This window comes from Nestor notabilis, unplaced genomic scaffold (genome assembly GCF_000696875.1).
Source record: "Nestor notabilis isolate BGI_N333 unplaced genomic scaffold, ASM69687v1 scaffold9940, whole genome shotgun sequence".
Taxonomy (NCBI): Eukaryota; Metazoa; Chordata; class Aves; order Psittaciformes; family Psittacidae; genus Nestor; species Nestor notabilis.
Genome location: NW_009909682.1, coordinates 1 through 17,220, shown reverse-complemented (window position 1 = coordinate 17,220; position 17,220 = coordinate 1). Strand labels below are relative to the sequence as shown.

Genomic DNA, 17,220 nt, shown 5'->3' with positions numbered 1-17,220 from the left:
GTTACATGTCGGATGCTGTCCCGCTCGCTATACCTAGTGCTGAGCTTTGCGTACTTGAAGGTGTGAGAATTGAGCCTGGGGCACGCTTCGTCCGTGTCTAAGGAGATAAATTTGTATTTGGGTGGGTGAGGGGGGGAGGTGCGTTGTTCCGTTACTGGAAACCGGCGTCACCCGGATGTTTGCGCCCTGGCTGCGTTGTTGGTGCCGGCAGTTCTGGGGGGGGAGGATTGGTGTTACAAGTGTCGGCTGTTTGTTGATATAAAGAAAAAAATGTAGAAATGATCAGTAAAAAGAATTACCTTTGAGACGTGACCTGTTAGCGAAAGCAGGCTTCGAGCCGCCGCAATAATTACAGCCATTGGGTTTGGTGGCGTGACCTGTGCTAACGAGCTCACTATGGTCTGACTATGGAAACAGATCCTGGTTGAGGACACCGCAAAGTACCTTTAAACCTGGGAGCGGGGGGCGGGGAAAAGGAAAGAAGGAGGGAAGTGCCCTCTTCGCTCTGTGAAGGTGAGCTCCTGCGCTGGTGGCCAGCAGGTGAACTGCAGCTGTGACAGAAGATCCTTGTCTGCGCAGACATGTGTGGCTTAAATAGTATTGTCCCCATCGCTAGAGTCAGACACGGTAAATGGTTCCTAAAACTGAGATCTAAGAGGCACAGGTCTAGAATTCCCGAAAGAGGACACTAATTATGAAGGTTATGCTGCAGATCCATAAATGTGCTGTATCTTACTGAAAGTAATTTCCCTGAGTTTTCCCTTTTTAGGTAATAGGTCCTTTACATAGTCTGCTGAAAGACTGACTGAATTCAGAACCAGGGGGTGTGGGTGAAGTTTTGCTTGCTTGTTTGAGACTTTCTTCCTTTCTCTTCCACTTCTGTCTTACTTTTAAAGAAACTGTTTCTACCCAGTTTGGATGTAGCTGAAAAATGTCACTCTTTTCAAAAAACTGTTTATCTTTTATTTCAGGGTCTTCGCCAGATTTCCCAGAGGACCATAAGCACTGCTTCGCGCAGGCAGCTTATAAACAGAGTTCCTGAGAAGCAGAAGCTTTTTCAGGTATGGAATGAGCACTGATAGTAGAATAATGTTTGTTAGAAGAATAACACTGCTTTAGTAGATCATCACTGCATACATTTTGTTTCAAAAGAACTCATGAGAGTCCTTCACATCTGAGAGGTGAGCTCTTGAAATCAGTAGTGTGACTTCAGTGCTGGAAATCGGCGGTTATTTCCTACAGAGATGAAGAGTATTTGTACATCCATACTTGACTTGTTCTTTAGGTTATTTTACTCTGTGAAATGATTTGTACCCAAGTTTCTTACGGGCAGTAGGTACTCTACAAAAATAAAGACAAGTACTCTGAAATGAGATGAGATGGGGGAGTATGTCCTAAGAACAAATAGAGAAAAACAGCAAATGAGAGGACTGAAGTACAATGAACAGCTAATCCTGCAATCTTACAGCTATATCCATAGGTCATAACACGAACCCCAGAATTCTTAATGAGGATGTGGTATTACTGTACTTCTCTGTTACGAAAGCAGTAAAGGCCGTAAGGGATTGGATTCACTTCTAGAAAAATACTGAATCTTTAAAAATAATTTCTGAGTTACTCTTTTCTTGATTGATAGGGCCACCTAGTGAGAACCAGTGGTTCTTCAAATGCCAAAGGAGTGGATACTCCAAAGCATGCTCCCAGCTGTGAGCCATAACCTGCAATAGTAGCTTTGTACTTGAGGGTAGGCTAGAGTGGGCTTCAGCAATGTGAAAGGGTTAGAAGCCCCAGTTTAACAGTTTTTGTGTCTTGTTGCTTTCCTTCCAAATGAAGGAGAAAGCCAGTCATGTTGGGATGCTGCCTAAGGAGCACAATGTTCATTGCGAGCCAAGAGGGAGCGGGATGTTGATGGTGGGTGAGGTCAGAGGTTCTGTTTCTGCTGGAGGAGATCTCTAGGCCAGTCTCTTCCTCCTCACATTCCTTTCTTGGACAGCAGGTTGAGCTGGGCTGGCTTGCATGTCGCCAGCACTGAGGCTGGCTTCAATTCCAGAGCAGCGTGAACTTACTGACAAGGGTAAAGATCACATAGATCCAATGTTTAGGAGTTTTACTTCAGGTGGAGAAAAATGATTTGCTGTATGACAAATGACAACAGGTGAACCTTGTTGCTCCCTGTAGCAGGGATTGACTAAGCTGGAGATGGGAAGTTTCTAGGGATGGTAGTTGTATCCTGGCGACTGGCGACAGAAGTGTTTAGGTGTCTGTCAGTCACTGCTTCAGAGATGAATGTGCACGTCAACTATACTTCCCTGGTGAGTGATCATCTGATACCAGAGTGAAAGCTTGAAAGACAAAGCAGAATCTAAATAAGGTTCAGTGTCTTTTGGTTGTTGGGAAGATAATTGAGGGAAGTAATTCCTGTTCTGGGTAATTCTCATTATATTAATGCGATGTTGCAAGAACTGTATTTTAAAAGTTTCTTTTTGTCGCTTGTTTCCATTAGGAGGATAATGGCATCCCAGTGCATCTCAAAGGTGGTGTAATGGATACTGTGTTGTATAGAATCACCATGGGTCTTACAGTTGTTGGTAAGGCTAATACTAAAGTATTTATGCTGCTATTAAAGTACTTTTTCTTTGGTACAATCTCCAACATGACTGGTGTTCCCTCTGAAAATTAGTAATGCAGTTCCTTCAGTCTGTTCTTTAGAATATGCAAAATGCATGTAGAGAGGAGAAAAAACAAACCATTTGGTTATCCTATATATTTATCTGTGCTTTCTCAAGTTCAGCTTTTCAGATGGCTTTTTTTTCCCCAGACTGATAGTACTATGGGCTGAATCAAAATTCATGTATGATGTTAGAGAAAACTAGAACTACTTGCAAAGCTTATTCTGAAAAGGAGTAAAATGTAAGTACAGCACACGCATACACCAGGTTTCTTGCAGCCTCACTTCTTTTAGTGCTGGGCGATACTTGATGTGCTGAGACTTCATGTGCTGTGAAAGCTTGTGGAATATATCCAAGCTGCTCGATACTGCATATATTTAACCTTCATGTTGCTTGTTAGATAATTTTATGGTAGCTTCTAACTTAAATATGTTGATTTGATGGACTTTCAGTTCAGTTACTTTAAGAATGAGTAACCATTACTTTATGATTGTCTGTGTACGTGCCTCTCCCCCTTTTTTGTTTTCCTGCTTCTTTATGCAGTCTATGGAGAAGTATTTAAGGATTTTTTTTTTTCCCTAAAACATAAATTGCCAAAAAAAAGTAGAAACCATTGAGACTTGGCTATGGAAATGTGTTGTGTCTGAATTCCAGCTGTTTATTGTCAATATTTCTTCTGGAACAAACTGGGAAAAGAAAGCTGACTTGAAAGGAATTCTGTTTACCTCTCTGAAGATACCTTTTCTGTGTCTTTTGTCAGGAACAGTCTACGTTTTTTATGTGCTGACTGTTGCTTCAATGCCTAAGAAGCAGAAATGATTCCAGTTCAAGATGCCTCAGTGGCTGGCATCTCTTCGTCCAATTCCATGTGACTACGATGGCAGCTTATAAGCAGCTGGCTTAAAGCTTGGGATCATAATTTAAGTGTAACATGTTAACTGCAATCAATAAAGCAGTTTTACACGGTGGTGTCTTGGTTTGGACTGTATCATGTGTGTGAACATTTTCAGTCATAGGCTTGCCAAGCTGGTGGAGAGGGCTTTAAACTCAAGTTGCTGGGGAAGGGGAACCTCAGTCCATATGGATCCTACCAGCTTGATGCCAGTGCCAGCAAGGGATGCCCAGAGCCTGGAAAGGGATCACAGGTCAGTGGGAGAGCACCTGAAGTGTAGTACAAAGGAATTCCAGACACTCCAGCCAGTAAGTCAAAGCAGTTTTACACGGTGGTGTCTTGGTTTGGACTGTATCATGTGTGTGAACATTTTCAGTCATAGGCTTGCCAAGCTGGTGGAGAGGGCTTTAAACTCAAGTTGCTGGGGAAGGGGAACCTCAGTCCATATGGATCCTACCAGCTTGATGCCAGTGCCAGCAAGGGATGCCCAGAGCCTGGAAAGGGATCACAGGTCAGTGGGAGAGCACCTGAAGTGTAGTACAAAGGAATTCCAGACACTCCAGCCAGTAAGTCAGATTCATCGGGGACCAACTTAAATGCCTCTATCCAAAAATGCACATAGCATGGAGAGCAAGCAAGAGGTGTTAGAGAAGTACACACACACCTGCAGGGCTATGATCCTATTGGCACCACAGGGACATGGTGGGATGGCTCCTATGACTGGAGTGTTGTAATGGAAGATACTGCCAGGCTCTTAGGAAGGAGAGGCAGGGGAGGCAGGGTGAGTTTTTACTGTCCTCTGCAGCTTTAAGTAGTCTCAGTTGCACGCAGCACCTTCATCTAACAAAATTTTTTTCTAGAGACTTTTCTCTGCTACAGCTTAATGGAATGTCATGTTTCCTGAAAAGAATGTAGATTTCTAAGCATGAAGATACAATTAGCAAGTGATGATGTGTTTATCTTGCTGCCCATGAAATCAACATATATTTTAGTCATGATTAAGACTTGGTAATCTTCCAGTGTTGCCTCATGGCTAAAGCCAGCTTGTTCCCAGTCATTAAAGTACATAGGCAATCAATTCCTTAGTATTAAAAAAGTTTGAGGATTTGAGGGTGTTCTAGAGCAAACAATAAAGTGGTGGAGGGGAACAGTAAGTGTTAATACTAACTCTGCTAGTGCAGTGCTAAAACTTCTCAACTGAAAAGGTTTACAGTGACTGTTAATTGTACAGATACTGTGGCAGTTGACTGCTAATTTGAGGCTCAATTGGACCCTATTAAGCCAGAAATACTGAAGATACTTAAGGCAGTGCTTATAAAAGCTTCAAATTCTTACTAATTGTCAGGTTTTAATGCTCTTTGGAAGAATTTTTCCAGCACTCACTGTAACTTCAAGGATAGGCTAAATTCCTAGAGAGACTCCCGGCTCTATGAACTGTACTCTTCTTTAGTATGAGAGTAGGACTGCCCCATGCCAGTAGGGTAGGAGCAGATCTAGTTTGTAAGTACACATTAGGTTAAGTGGATTAGCTTTCAAACAGTTTAGCATAATTCAGGTTGGGAGGGATCTCTAAAGGTCAATTGGTCCAATCTTCTGCCACTTCAGAGCTGTCCTGGTCAACTCAGCCCAGGGCCTTGAGCAGTCACATGGAGAGCATCTCCAAGGACAGAGATTATAGAGCCTCTGTGCAACCTGCTCCAGGGTTTCACTGTCCTTTCTTTGAAGAGTGTCTGCTTCTCTGGGATACAGGAACATGTGTGTTTAAAGGATGGCTTTTCCTGTAATACAGCTCTGAATGAAGCCACAGTTGTACTTGACAGCTTCCACCTAGATGACCATGAATTTTACAAACTTAAAGGGGAAAGCAGGAATCTTTCAATGTGTTATGTTAAGATCTCTCACAGAAAATGAGGCAAAAGCTGTAGGCATGGCCGAGTTTTAGGTTGCTGCTACTTTTTTGGGTCAGTGTGTCGGTATCTGCTGCTTCTAAAGCTCAGTCAACACTAAGGTTTCTGGGATTGCTCTCAGGTCTGCTCCAGTGTCATTTCTAATGGGTCGCTCCAAGCTTTCTGGAAGCAATCTGAACTGTGTGCCTTGTGCTAGGTTATGTGCCTTAACAACATGGTTGAGGAGTGCTCACCTGCTCTGTTTCACCAGCAGAACTGTGTGACAGCTTTCTGCATATGCAGAGACACAACAAATGGCTGATAACGCTAATGGTTTGATCATGATCCCTTCCAAAGTTGTCCTCTTTTGCTGGCAGAGGGGGTGTTTATCAGCTTGCTATGACACTGTCAGCCACAAATACAACTGGAGAGCCATCACTGTCTTTGAGGGAGAAAAAAATTGTGGTCTGGAATTGGGCAGGGATACCCAGTAACAACTATTAGCTGCTGTCATATACTTAGGAACAAGCCTTATATCTGAAGCAGCTAGTGCTGTCAGTGAAAATACCTGCTCTATGATAACGGCTTCTTGGAAGTATCTTTAAGTTGATGAGTGTAAGAATTACTTGTAAGCTACCCTGATGTCTCTTAGTAGTTTGACTATTGCAATTACTGTGGAAGGACATCTCTGGGAACCAGTGTTAGCTGTGCATCCCTACTTAAGTTTTATGTTCTTAACATCATTGTGCTTTTTGCAGCCTTTCTTCCACAAGTTGCTACTTGTGGGTTATTATGCTCAAAGTCTGGTGTTGACTCTGTAACAAATAGAGCTTCTAAAAATAATCCCAGAACATCAAAGTAATCCTTTTATTTCTCTTCTCAAGGAAACAGTGGGTTTTCCAAAATGTGAAAATGAGCACAAAAATCTAGCTTCCCACTACAGCACTGTTTTAAGCCTTTTATGGGTTATGTTTGTTTAGAGCTTTCAATTGCTATCCTAGAGAACCAGATTATGCTTGTTAAACTTGAGGCAAACTGGAAGAGAAGGGCCAGCATACTCAGAACTCTGTTAGAGAATAAAAAATCTTAAAAGAAGAAGGTGGGGGGGGGGATACACCTGGTGGTAGTCTCTCTGCATAAGTGAGTTTGGCCAGCTTCATGACCAAAAGAGTAAAAACTGCCTGGATGGATGTCTCAGAAGAAGGTTTGGGACATGGGGTACAGCTTATCTGGGAAGGATCATTAACACCTAAAGGGAAGAGAAACCTCACAGCACAGTGAGCTGTGCTTCACAACATGCAGAGGAATCAGTCTGCTCTCTGTGACACTGGTAAGGCTTCTGCTGCTACCGTGTGCCCAGGGCTACTACTAAAATGTGGACCAAGTGGTGGGCATCTGGAAGGCAGTGTAAGGAAAGATCAGAATCTTCAAAATCCTATATCCTTTCCCACCCGCAGGAATTGGGAAGCCTCTTGAAATAAGGACAATTGCTTAACTAATAGAAACCCTGCGATGAGCTGGGTGGCAAACGTGCGTTTCTGTGCGCACCCGAAGCAGAACGTGCAGCCGCTGTTCTCGCAATCAACCGCATCTCAGAGTCCGCTGTCTCAGGAATGTGCTGGCTCAAGAGCTGTGCTGCAGGCAGCAGCCCCGGCGGGAGGGCACATGGGGTAAATGCAAGCATTTAAATGCTATTTAAATGAGTAACAAATGACAAACAACTGCTGTGCTGCTGCCGAGGGCTCACGGGGTGGCGTACGCAAGCCATGGATCTGCCAGCACGTCTGGATCTTTTCTGCCGCAGGAGCAGTAGGAGGATGTAACCAAACAAGACCCGCAGTCAGCTGCTCAACACCATTTTCTGGTACAAAACTAGCAGGTAAATTCCCATCTAACTGTTCCCTCTATATGTGTAATTTGTTACAGGTAGGTCTGCATCCCAGTCTGCCAGAAGGTGTAAACTAAGTGTCTATACTGCCTACACTGTCTTTAAGAAAATGCAAAAATAGGGCTATGCATCTTCCCTAGGGCTAAAATTAACATCAAGTGTTTGAAGTATCTGAAGATCTTCAGTCTCCCTACAGGCATTTTATGAGTAGCACAAAATAAAATAAGCAACATCTATTACTTGCTAATGTGAAAAAATGATACATTAAAAAAAAATGAAATGGTTGGTGATATGAAGTCATGGACTGGTAGCAGTTAACATACCCAAATTGTGAGCTCTTCTTGTCTGATTCTGCTACTGTAGGGCTCAATTACCATCCTTAAATCCGTATTTTCTGGAGTTAGGTATTATACTGATATGCAATATTGCTCCCTTTCTGCTGTCCTACTCTGATTTGTCTTTAGGCAATACACATGGTATCTTTCCCAAATGACATTTCCTGTAAACTTTATTTCCTATTTCAGGTTCATGTAAAATTTATTTTTCAGTTACTTTTTTTAGAAATGGTAGCTATGATTTTTTATATTTTGCTTTAAAGGATGGGAAAGCCTCCTGGTGCTGAGGACATGGGAATGCTGTCCTGGCTTCCTGAGCTGGGTTGTTTCAGTTGTCACCCCAAAAATATGGGAGGCATTTTCTGCTAGATAGGCAATGAGTACTCCATCTTTCCACTTCCTTAGCTCCCCTATTTTTCATTATTTAAGCTTTTAAAATTAAATGGTTTGAAGGTTAACAAAGAAAGCTTAGTAGTGTGCCAGCTTTGGCAGAATGGAGAAAAACCAACAACTTGTTTGTGCTACTGTAAAAGAAATAACTATTCAAACAATAATCAGATTAATCAGATAAAGATTAAATCCTCAGTATTGCAGTTCTAGGTTACACAATCACTTCTGAGACTCCAGATGTACTGTACAGACCATGTTTTACTCTGTTCATTTGGAAGGCAGCTCAGAACTATCTACTCTTAGAGCTGTGCCTTGGGCTACATTTTCTTGGCTGCTGAATATATGTGTAGATCCAATTAGCCTGATGCACATAAACATTTCCCCAGTAAAAGTCTGAGGACTGACAATATGCAGTATCACAGCACCAGCTTCCTAAAAGACACCATGAGAAAAGTTCAGAAACTCTAAGAAGTAAAAAGAAAACACCAGTGGCATCTCAAAGAGCATGATGTTACCTGTACTGTCCTTCTTTTTCTTTTTCCAGATCTCAGAGTTAAAAGTACCACTTTCCTAACATTGCTCACCTTGGCTATCAGTGCTCTGAGCTGTGATGAAGTGCGGTGATAGGTTTTTTTTCCATCTTTCATAGTAAGCAACCCTTCCTTAATCACCCATTCTTTCCCAATCCTGTTACGCTTCAAAATGCTGGAGGCTGACCTTCATAGCTACTAGAGTGAATCAGACTTTCAAAGACAAAATCAATCTGATCGACCTGCCTTGACCCTAAAGAAGGTATTCAGGGGATGAGTAAGTCAAAACCAACATATCTTTTCATGTGCATGCTTGTGTAATTATTTTTTAAAGAAGTTCCTTTTAATAATAACAGCACCTTCTCCAGTCTAACTTGCCTGAGACATTCCACTTATTTTTTCAGTACTCAGTCAATCCTGCTGTAAAAATAATGGCTTGTCCAGAAGTGCAATCTGAGGAGAATCCCTTGGCTGCACCGCACTTTCACTGAATGTGAATATTCAAGTCTTCAAACTCAGTGGGCAGCACGTACAGTCTGTGATACATGTTTTGGTCTTGTCTCAATATTTCTCAAGAGTTGCTCTTATTAGTCACAGGTTTTCTATCAGACTGACTGATCACAGGCTTCCCTGAGACACATGCAAAGCTAGAGCACATTGGTATCTATTTTCTTAAGAAAGATGCATTCACACAATGAAAAAGGTAAATGGCCCCGATTCCTCTTCATAAATGTTGTGGCAAGCCAGATTCACTCTTGGGGGCTGGGAGGTACTTGAGAGAAGTGTGTTACCCACTGAGTCCTGTCAGGCAGTCCTGGTTTTAGCTCCTTGGGAAATACCAGTATCTGTATACAGTTCACAAAATACTCCCATTGCATATAGCCTGCTGTGTCCTACAGAACACTGCCAGAGGAATCAATTTCTCCTTTGCTAATGTGTTTCTCTTTTCGACTTCCTAACCCACCAATCTGAACTTTCTGAAACATAAAGATCTTTCCTATGTCTGGTTTATATGGTGCATGCAACTATCTTTCCTCTCCCTCACCAGTATTTCACTGTTTTATTGTTATGTTCCTAGCTTTGGTATTTTCATTAGTGAAATCATCTGTCTCTTGTCTTGTTGAGTCTTTGCTAGCTGCAGAATAGCAAGATGCTGTCCTGTGGGCACGGAAATAAATTGGAAAGGGATGCAGTCCTAAGATCTAGTAATATTTAAGCTTTACATACACCAGAACATGGGAAGGAGCTGCAATGGAAAAGACCGCAGGAGGTTCTTACTCCCAAATCAATATTGCTCTAAGAGTTTCTATGCAAATCCCTTGCTATCATTCTCATCAATGTGACAACATTATGCATAGATTTTCAGAGATGCTTTTGGGAAGAAAAGGGAGAGTGGGAGATTCCGTGCTGGTAGAGCTTGTCTCACCTGTTGAGACAGTTTGTTCCCAATAGTAGCTCCTGTTCCTACAGCTGCGCAAGGAGGAGCTTGTTATTCCATTGGGACCTTTAAGCTACAAATGTGTTCTTTAATTGAGCTATATATGTTTATTTAGTATCTAACTGTTTCCACATTGTTTCATCTCCACATGAGCACTTACTCTGGATGACTAATGCCCTGGGACCTGAAGTTTATAAAGGAAAGGCTGTCACACACATGCAATCTTATCTACCGTAACACTATGCAAAAGGGAATTATATAATTAAAACATTTTAATGATCTCTATTGCTCAGTGGGAAATTACAAGTCCCAAAGGAGCCAGGCCAACTTTGTTATCAAGGTTTATTCAGTCATCTCTTAGGAACAGTAGGGCACATTTTGCTAAATATAGTGTGTTTGCTAATATGTGCCATGTGTGGAGCATTGCAGTGGGACCACTGTGCCACAGAGCTGGAGTGCAGTGCACCAGGGGCTAAGTACACCTTCTCCCTTTGGCTGAGACTTTCAGAAATAAGAGCCTAAACTTAGACTCCTAAAATTCATACCCAGACATTCACATAAATAGCCTGATTATTTTAGAAGAGCAATACCAAGAAATTCCCTTCTACTAAAATCATAAAATGGGGGAAAAAAAAATCTTACAACACCAGATTTTATTATTTCTGGAAAAAATGCTCAAATATATGGCCAGGTTAATGGGAAAAGAAGAGGGGAATCACAACTTTTGGTTACCCCTGCTTAATTAGTTATGGGGTGTAATTGCAGTTTCTGAAAGCAAGTCACAAAACTTCGGAGTGGTACAGGAGAAATATCAACTATATACCTAGGCAGTAAAAGCTGCATATGGTGTATTTTACAGAGTTAGGCAGGAACCTCTGTCTCAATCTTAACCTCTCTGTTCAGGTCTGAGATCCAAAGGCAGATGGGTGGAGGCTGGAAATCACTACCATTTAATCATCTTTTGATCAACATCAGGCCCATTTGCTGGTCTCATTCTGGTTCCCACTAAATAGGTATTTACATGAGCAGACTACAAAACAGCAGAAGACGTGGCTGACAAAAATATCAAGTTGAAAAGTACCCAATCCAGTTGCCTAAACTTAGGTGCCTAGCACCATCTCAGGCTGTATTTGAGGCACTTGCTTGGGGCTGGCAGGTACAACAAAGGAGTTTCAGGAGACTTGCACACTTGCGTAATAGCAGCTGGGGGCCTAACAGGATGCCTGTGGCACCCAAAACAGCACTAGGTGCTCACTTCTGCCTCCTAAGTGGTCTAGTACAGTTCAAGATGTGTGTATATGGGTCTTGAGTGGTAGCTGGCAGCTCCACAAGAGGTCTCAGGTGCTGCAGGGCACTTAAAATGGCTCTACAGCCCTGTGTGAAAGCAGCTGAGCCAAGCCCTGTGGATGGTGGGTAGCTAAACTGCTCAGGCATTGCTGAGTTCATTGACTGTATCTTCATCAGCCAATGCAGAAGTTTAGACGCTGGGCTCACATGCAGGCACTTAAATGAATCTTAACCCAGAGCCAAATGACACACAAGACACAGGAATGGGTGCAGCTGATGATCTCAAGCAGTAAAGCTACAATGGTGGGGCATGTGTCAAGAAGCACAACCCCTGTCTGCCTTCTCAGCTTCTCTGGAGGTTAGAGAAGCAGGTTCTGTAGTTTTTATTAGCAAATACGGTCCTAACAACTACTCCTAGCTTAAAACAAAGGGACCTCATCTTGCAGCTGCTACTGTTTTTAACTGGGGAAGATCATGGTGTAGCCAAGCCCCATACTGTGGGGGCTTTAAGCTGCCTTAAGCAGCTTGTTATCACCTAAATACATTTCGAAAAACAGTTGGCAGAAGGTAAAGGAGCAGCAGGTCAGATTTACCAGCTGAACATTTGTACTCTAGAAAACGGAATAACAAAGGATGGAAAGAACCTGGGTGGTGTCTCAGTGTAATTTTTGTGCTTTAAAAAATATTTGTTTAAAAATTCTAGGCAGATTTTTTTTTTTTTTATATATATATGTATATTTTGGTGAAACAAGTAAGAGGCACTGGAGTTAGTAGCAAACATGTTTCCCTGGAGGCAAATATATTATAATGGAAATCAGGACAATGCCAAAACCAAGACAAGTTCAATAAACTGGGGTGGCTAAAAACTAACAAAGTAGTGTGGCCAGCTGGAAGGCATCCAAGAGAGCAGAGGAAAGGGCATATGAAAAACAACATTATAACAGCTTCTTGTGAAGCCTCTCTGCAGGCTGTAGAGGTGGTGATACATGAGAGAGACACTGAAGTCCAACCGGTGAAAAAGGCTGTCAGCAAAGAGCAGGTAGGAGCTTTCAAGTAACCTTTAAGAGCAGAAAAAAACCGCAATAGTTTTCTGTTTACACAATGGAGTGCTTGTGATACTGAAGCACAGGGCAACATCTATTTATAATCCAAATAAATCTTATGTTCTGGTATTTGGAACTGTCAGCATTCAACACACTGGAAAGCAGCAGGCACAAGGCTGCATTAAGAAATGCCGATTTAAATCTGCATTGTTTTGCTCCGTTTATTTTCCTCTTTAGTCACTAGCCAATCATGACTTGTGCAAAAGAAACAAATTCCTTTTTTTTTAAAGTTAGCCCATGTGGAGTTCATAAATGTCCCGACAGGTGATTCCTAAGCAGTGCTTTTAATGCCTGTGAACTAAGCTCTTGTCCGACTCTTTTTTTCCACAAAACCTCAAACTTTCCATGTGTCCATCAATACCTGTGATAGATGACATGCAGATGAGAACCCCATAGGTCTCGTGGACATACATGTAACCTGGGATATCCAGTTCCTTGGGCCCTGTGTATTCCCTGGCCATGTCCTGGCCCAAGTTTTGCCTCTTGTGCTCTTTCTTTTGGAGAGGAAAGAGCTGTGGTGAATGCCACAGCCTGCTAGTCCAGATATCAAGGTCCTGAGATTGGGAAGGGAGGTGGATGGGGGAGCAGGGATGATGATCATCATGGAGTCCATCTCTCCTAAAGTTTAGAAATGGTCAAAAAATTACATGACTGTCAAGTGCAGACATACTGTAACAGCAATATGTGTTTAGCAAGACTGATGGGGGTTGTATGTCTGGAAGTCACATGTAGGAAGGAATCTCCCAGTCCTCATTCTTTCCTCCCAGGGAGAATGTTTGCAGAGATGCCAGTGAAGCAGACAATTAATTTTCCTTGCTAAACTGAGACTATTTTTGTGGAATCATCCAAACATAAAGGCTTCTCTGGTGTAGATTTGTTTTTTTCCTAAATAATTTTTCCTTTCTCTTCAGAGTAGACTTTTACTCTGTAGAGCCAATTTATTTCTGATGGCTGTGCTCATAGTCCAGCTATGGACAACATGCAATTTACCTAGAACAAGTTATTATCTGTTGTCAGCCACTAGGAAACAGCTCCTCAAAGTATGCTGTTAGTACTTCAGTATGGTATGGAGGGTTTCTCTTTGAAGCCCTGGCATACTTTAAATAATGGGGGATGAACTAAATGGCCTCTCAGGACCTTTTCCATCCTCATTTACCATGGTTCTGTGCATTTGTATCAGATTTGCTTGTCAGAGTGTTTAAGCTTTTGAATATTTGTCTTGCTGAACTGACAGGAAGTTTGGGGCTGACCTTTACATCCTCTAAGCCTTCTTGGGAAGATGCGTATGGGGAGAAAGCGCAGCAGCAGCTGAGTATTCCCCTTTGATAGCTTCCCTCTGACCTGCTCCTCAATCAGGGAATCACAGCACTGCTCTATACTCAATACCTTTTGTGCCAGTGGAGGAGAGAAAGATGGCATCAGAAGCTGGCCTAATGACATGTATTCGGTCTTAAAATTCCCCCATTAACATTAATTATTCCACTATCTGCAACAGTGGGACCAGGTCACTCATTAGGTAATGCAACTTGAACCTTTAACACTTTTGGATTCAGGCACAAGCTTATCTTCTCCATAAGCCTACCTATCACCTACACAGACCCTGCTGTCACAATATATATTTGTATTTTTGGATATAGAAGTACTAAGAAGAATTAGCAAAATGTTCCTATTCAGAGCGTGGCACTCCACCATTCCAGACTTTGCTGCTGATTAATATTGTGTGTTTCTTTGTAGGGAGTAATTACATTGAAATAGTTGAAGGTTACTAAGTGTAGAGGAACACATGGCTATTAACCTTTCATCATATGTTGACTCCAATTAGGTACTCAGAGAAGACGGTGTTATAAAGTTCTGCAAGTAGTAGCTAGTGACTTTTAAAAGCATTTTGATTTTATAAAATGACATGTTTCCTCAGTGTATGTTTTTTCCTTGGGGACCCCTCAGTCACATGGAGAAGAGGAATGCTTAGACCTGCATCTGCAAGTCTCTGTGGCTAGTCCATTGCTCTGACAGGAACGGTTGTGTTAAGACATAATGTGATACCTGATAAATATACAGGGTCACTGTCCACAGTTAATTTATTTTCTTGCCCTCTTTAATCAAGCAAGATTTGTGTTGGGAGCATTAGGGAATGCTTCCTGAATAGCTCAGGATTCTGTTGTGAAATAAAGAACGAGCTTCTTTGAAACAAGGCAACTTAATTTAGGAATGTTTTTGATATAAACCATGTTTGTATACATATATGGAAGGGACTATACAATCATTGCATCTGGTTTTTTTTTCAATTTTAGCATTAAAGATCTGATATCTTTAGAAAATGACAGCCTACAAACTAACTGGCTTTTGCAAGACCAAATCATATTAAAAGACCAGTTCCTTTCTATTTATACCTCTGCTTTTTAATGATTTATTTGCTTTTCCAGTTCTATTTATTTGGAGCCACAATAATTTCTTACTTTCAGAGCATTACATGATGGGAAAAATCAGTTAGAGGAATTAAAGAAATAAATAGTTGCAAAGGAAAACATACCTGGTGAGGCAGATAATTATTTCATGGCTGTAATGCTCTCCAGGGATGCTGCTTCCATAGTTGTTCCACTAAATGAGTAGATTTAAGATAGGACCAGTCCTCTCTGAACACTGTTAATATAAGAAGCCATTCCTTATTATGAGAGGTCAGACCAGCACTGCTCTCTGAATACCAGCTCTGAAATGAAATTACCCAAAAAAATAAACACCAGACTGAGTTCCTCTCATGCCATTGACTGGAAATCTCTCAGAGAAGGGCAGGGTCTGGAGGAAGTGGTTTGCTGTATTTTATCCTCCATTTTATGGATGCAGATATAATACTGTGCAATATTAGCTTTATGACTGATTTAATAGGCAATATAAAATACACTGGAAAGCTGTCTTTTGTGTTGTAAGGAATGAATGGGCCTCCTAAATGACTGAACTAAGACAATGGAAATGATGTTCAGGGTTTACAGTGCTGAAATGCAGAACGTTCTGTTTTATTCTGTCCTGGCAATGCAGCCTGAGGAAACAAAAAAAGATGCCAGAAACACAAAGTAGCTTAAATTACACTAGACCCAAAACCAGCTCAAAATTTCTAAGAAATTCCAGGTTACCTGCAATACTAATATCACATACCTATGCCAGAAATGGCCAATATTATTACAAGTTAATTCAAATCTCAGGTTTTGTATTTATATTTGTCATTTACAATTTATTCAGCTTAGATAGCAAAGAAAATTGCAGAGCTGGACTGCATGGTCTTAATGTGTTTAACACTTGTCTAAGAAACAAGCAGACAGGAGAGTGTTAGTAAATGTTTATGCATTTCAGAAATGCCTTCTGCATCACATACTATGTACTCAGACTATGAATGTACATAGCAACAGAGCTGATTGAAAACAACTCATTTAATTACATTGACGTATGGAAAAACACACTCTAAATGCAATTCACTGGTGTATTTTGCATGTAAAAGACCTTAGGAGAAATATGGTTAGAACAGTTCGAACAAAGAGTTAAAGATAAGGATGAGATCCTGCTGCCCTTGGAGTCAATGCATTATTTGCTCTTGCCAGCTCTGAGCCTTAGTTCACACCAGGAAATTAAGCAAAGCTGGTCAGCTGAGGAGAATGGTAGATGGTCCCCTCAGCAGCCCCTAGGTCTGTGAGGGAGACTCTAGGAGATTATCACATCCCTGAGAGACCCGTTGCTTTCGAAGTCTCTACTCAGTCCAGTTGTAGCTTTAGTAGCAAATTATTTAAAGATTTAAAAATAATTGTTCTGAGTAATTTAACTTTTAAATAGAGTAATACATACTGTCTTCCATCCTTGCTATTTGCATGAATTGATTATAACTATTAACATAGAATCTTAGGTATCCTATGATGAAAAACTCCACAGTACTTTGTAAAACAATACCTTTGCAGTGCATAAGTGATAAAAATACCTAATTTGCATTAATTAAGTTCCTGTGGAAGGATATTTCATTTTAACCCCTGATGTACATTCTTCTGAAACTATTGTTCACACCACATTTATACAGGTGTTCTTGGTGGTTTCATTCAGGAAATTAAATTGAAATTTAAAAAAAGTATTATTTCTTAGAAAATAATCTAGATAGGAAGAAACTAAGTTCCTCATGCTGAAATGCAAAAAGAGAAAATCCAACTCAACAGCTGGGCAAGGGGGTTAATAGGTCAAGAGTATTTGAAAGTTTATCAGCAGATGAGATACTGCTTTTGGAAAGTGCATTTTATCAATACCAGACAGCTAAAGCTATGGTGTGTCCCTGAGAGTAGCTGACTCACTTCCAAAGTGTCTGGAAATGCCAGTGCATGGCTTTTGGTGGATGCTTTCTTTTCAGCATTTGGGTTCTCATGCAGACGACTGGCTTGGTACAGAAATTAAGACAACCTCATTCAGTTCAGGAGAGACAAGTCCTCCCCCTTAAATGTCCTTAATCACCCAATCCTGAAAAAAAACACCCCGGTAAACTATTCATCTCCACTATCGGGCACTTCTACCCGGGCTGCAGCTTGCCCTGATTGCTCTGCAACTCACGTCTATGCTTGAAGCTGGCGCGGGGCCAACATGACCCTGAAATCTTACCGACCTCTCCAAACAGGAGCCCTAGACGCCACGCTGAGAGTTTGCCCGGTGCTGCCGCCTCCTCAGCCTTCCCAGTTTTGTTTTCCTTCTCGTCCCTCGTAAGCTGGTTTCTAACGCCAGCGGCCCGGGGCGCCCCCCGGAATCCCCGCGGGCAGGGGACAGGCGGGCGGCGGGCAGTG

At 41.6% G+C, this 17,220-nt stretch overlaps 1 protein-coding gene across 1 annotated transcript; it reads left to right on the top strand.

Moving 5' to 3' along the window:
• Window positions 1-971: 971 nt before the first annotated feature.
• Window positions 972-3,488, top strand: LOC104408521 (cytochrome c oxidase subunit 7A2, mitochondrial; the record flags this gene model as incomplete). Its single annotated transcript, XM_010018195.1, has 3 exons — window positions 972-1,061; window positions 2,504-2,588; window positions 3,430-3,488. Coding segments are annotated over 3 exons (234 nt in total), but the record flags the coding sequence as incomplete, so codon positions are not given.
• Window positions 3,489-17,220: the final 13,732 nt, after the last annotated feature.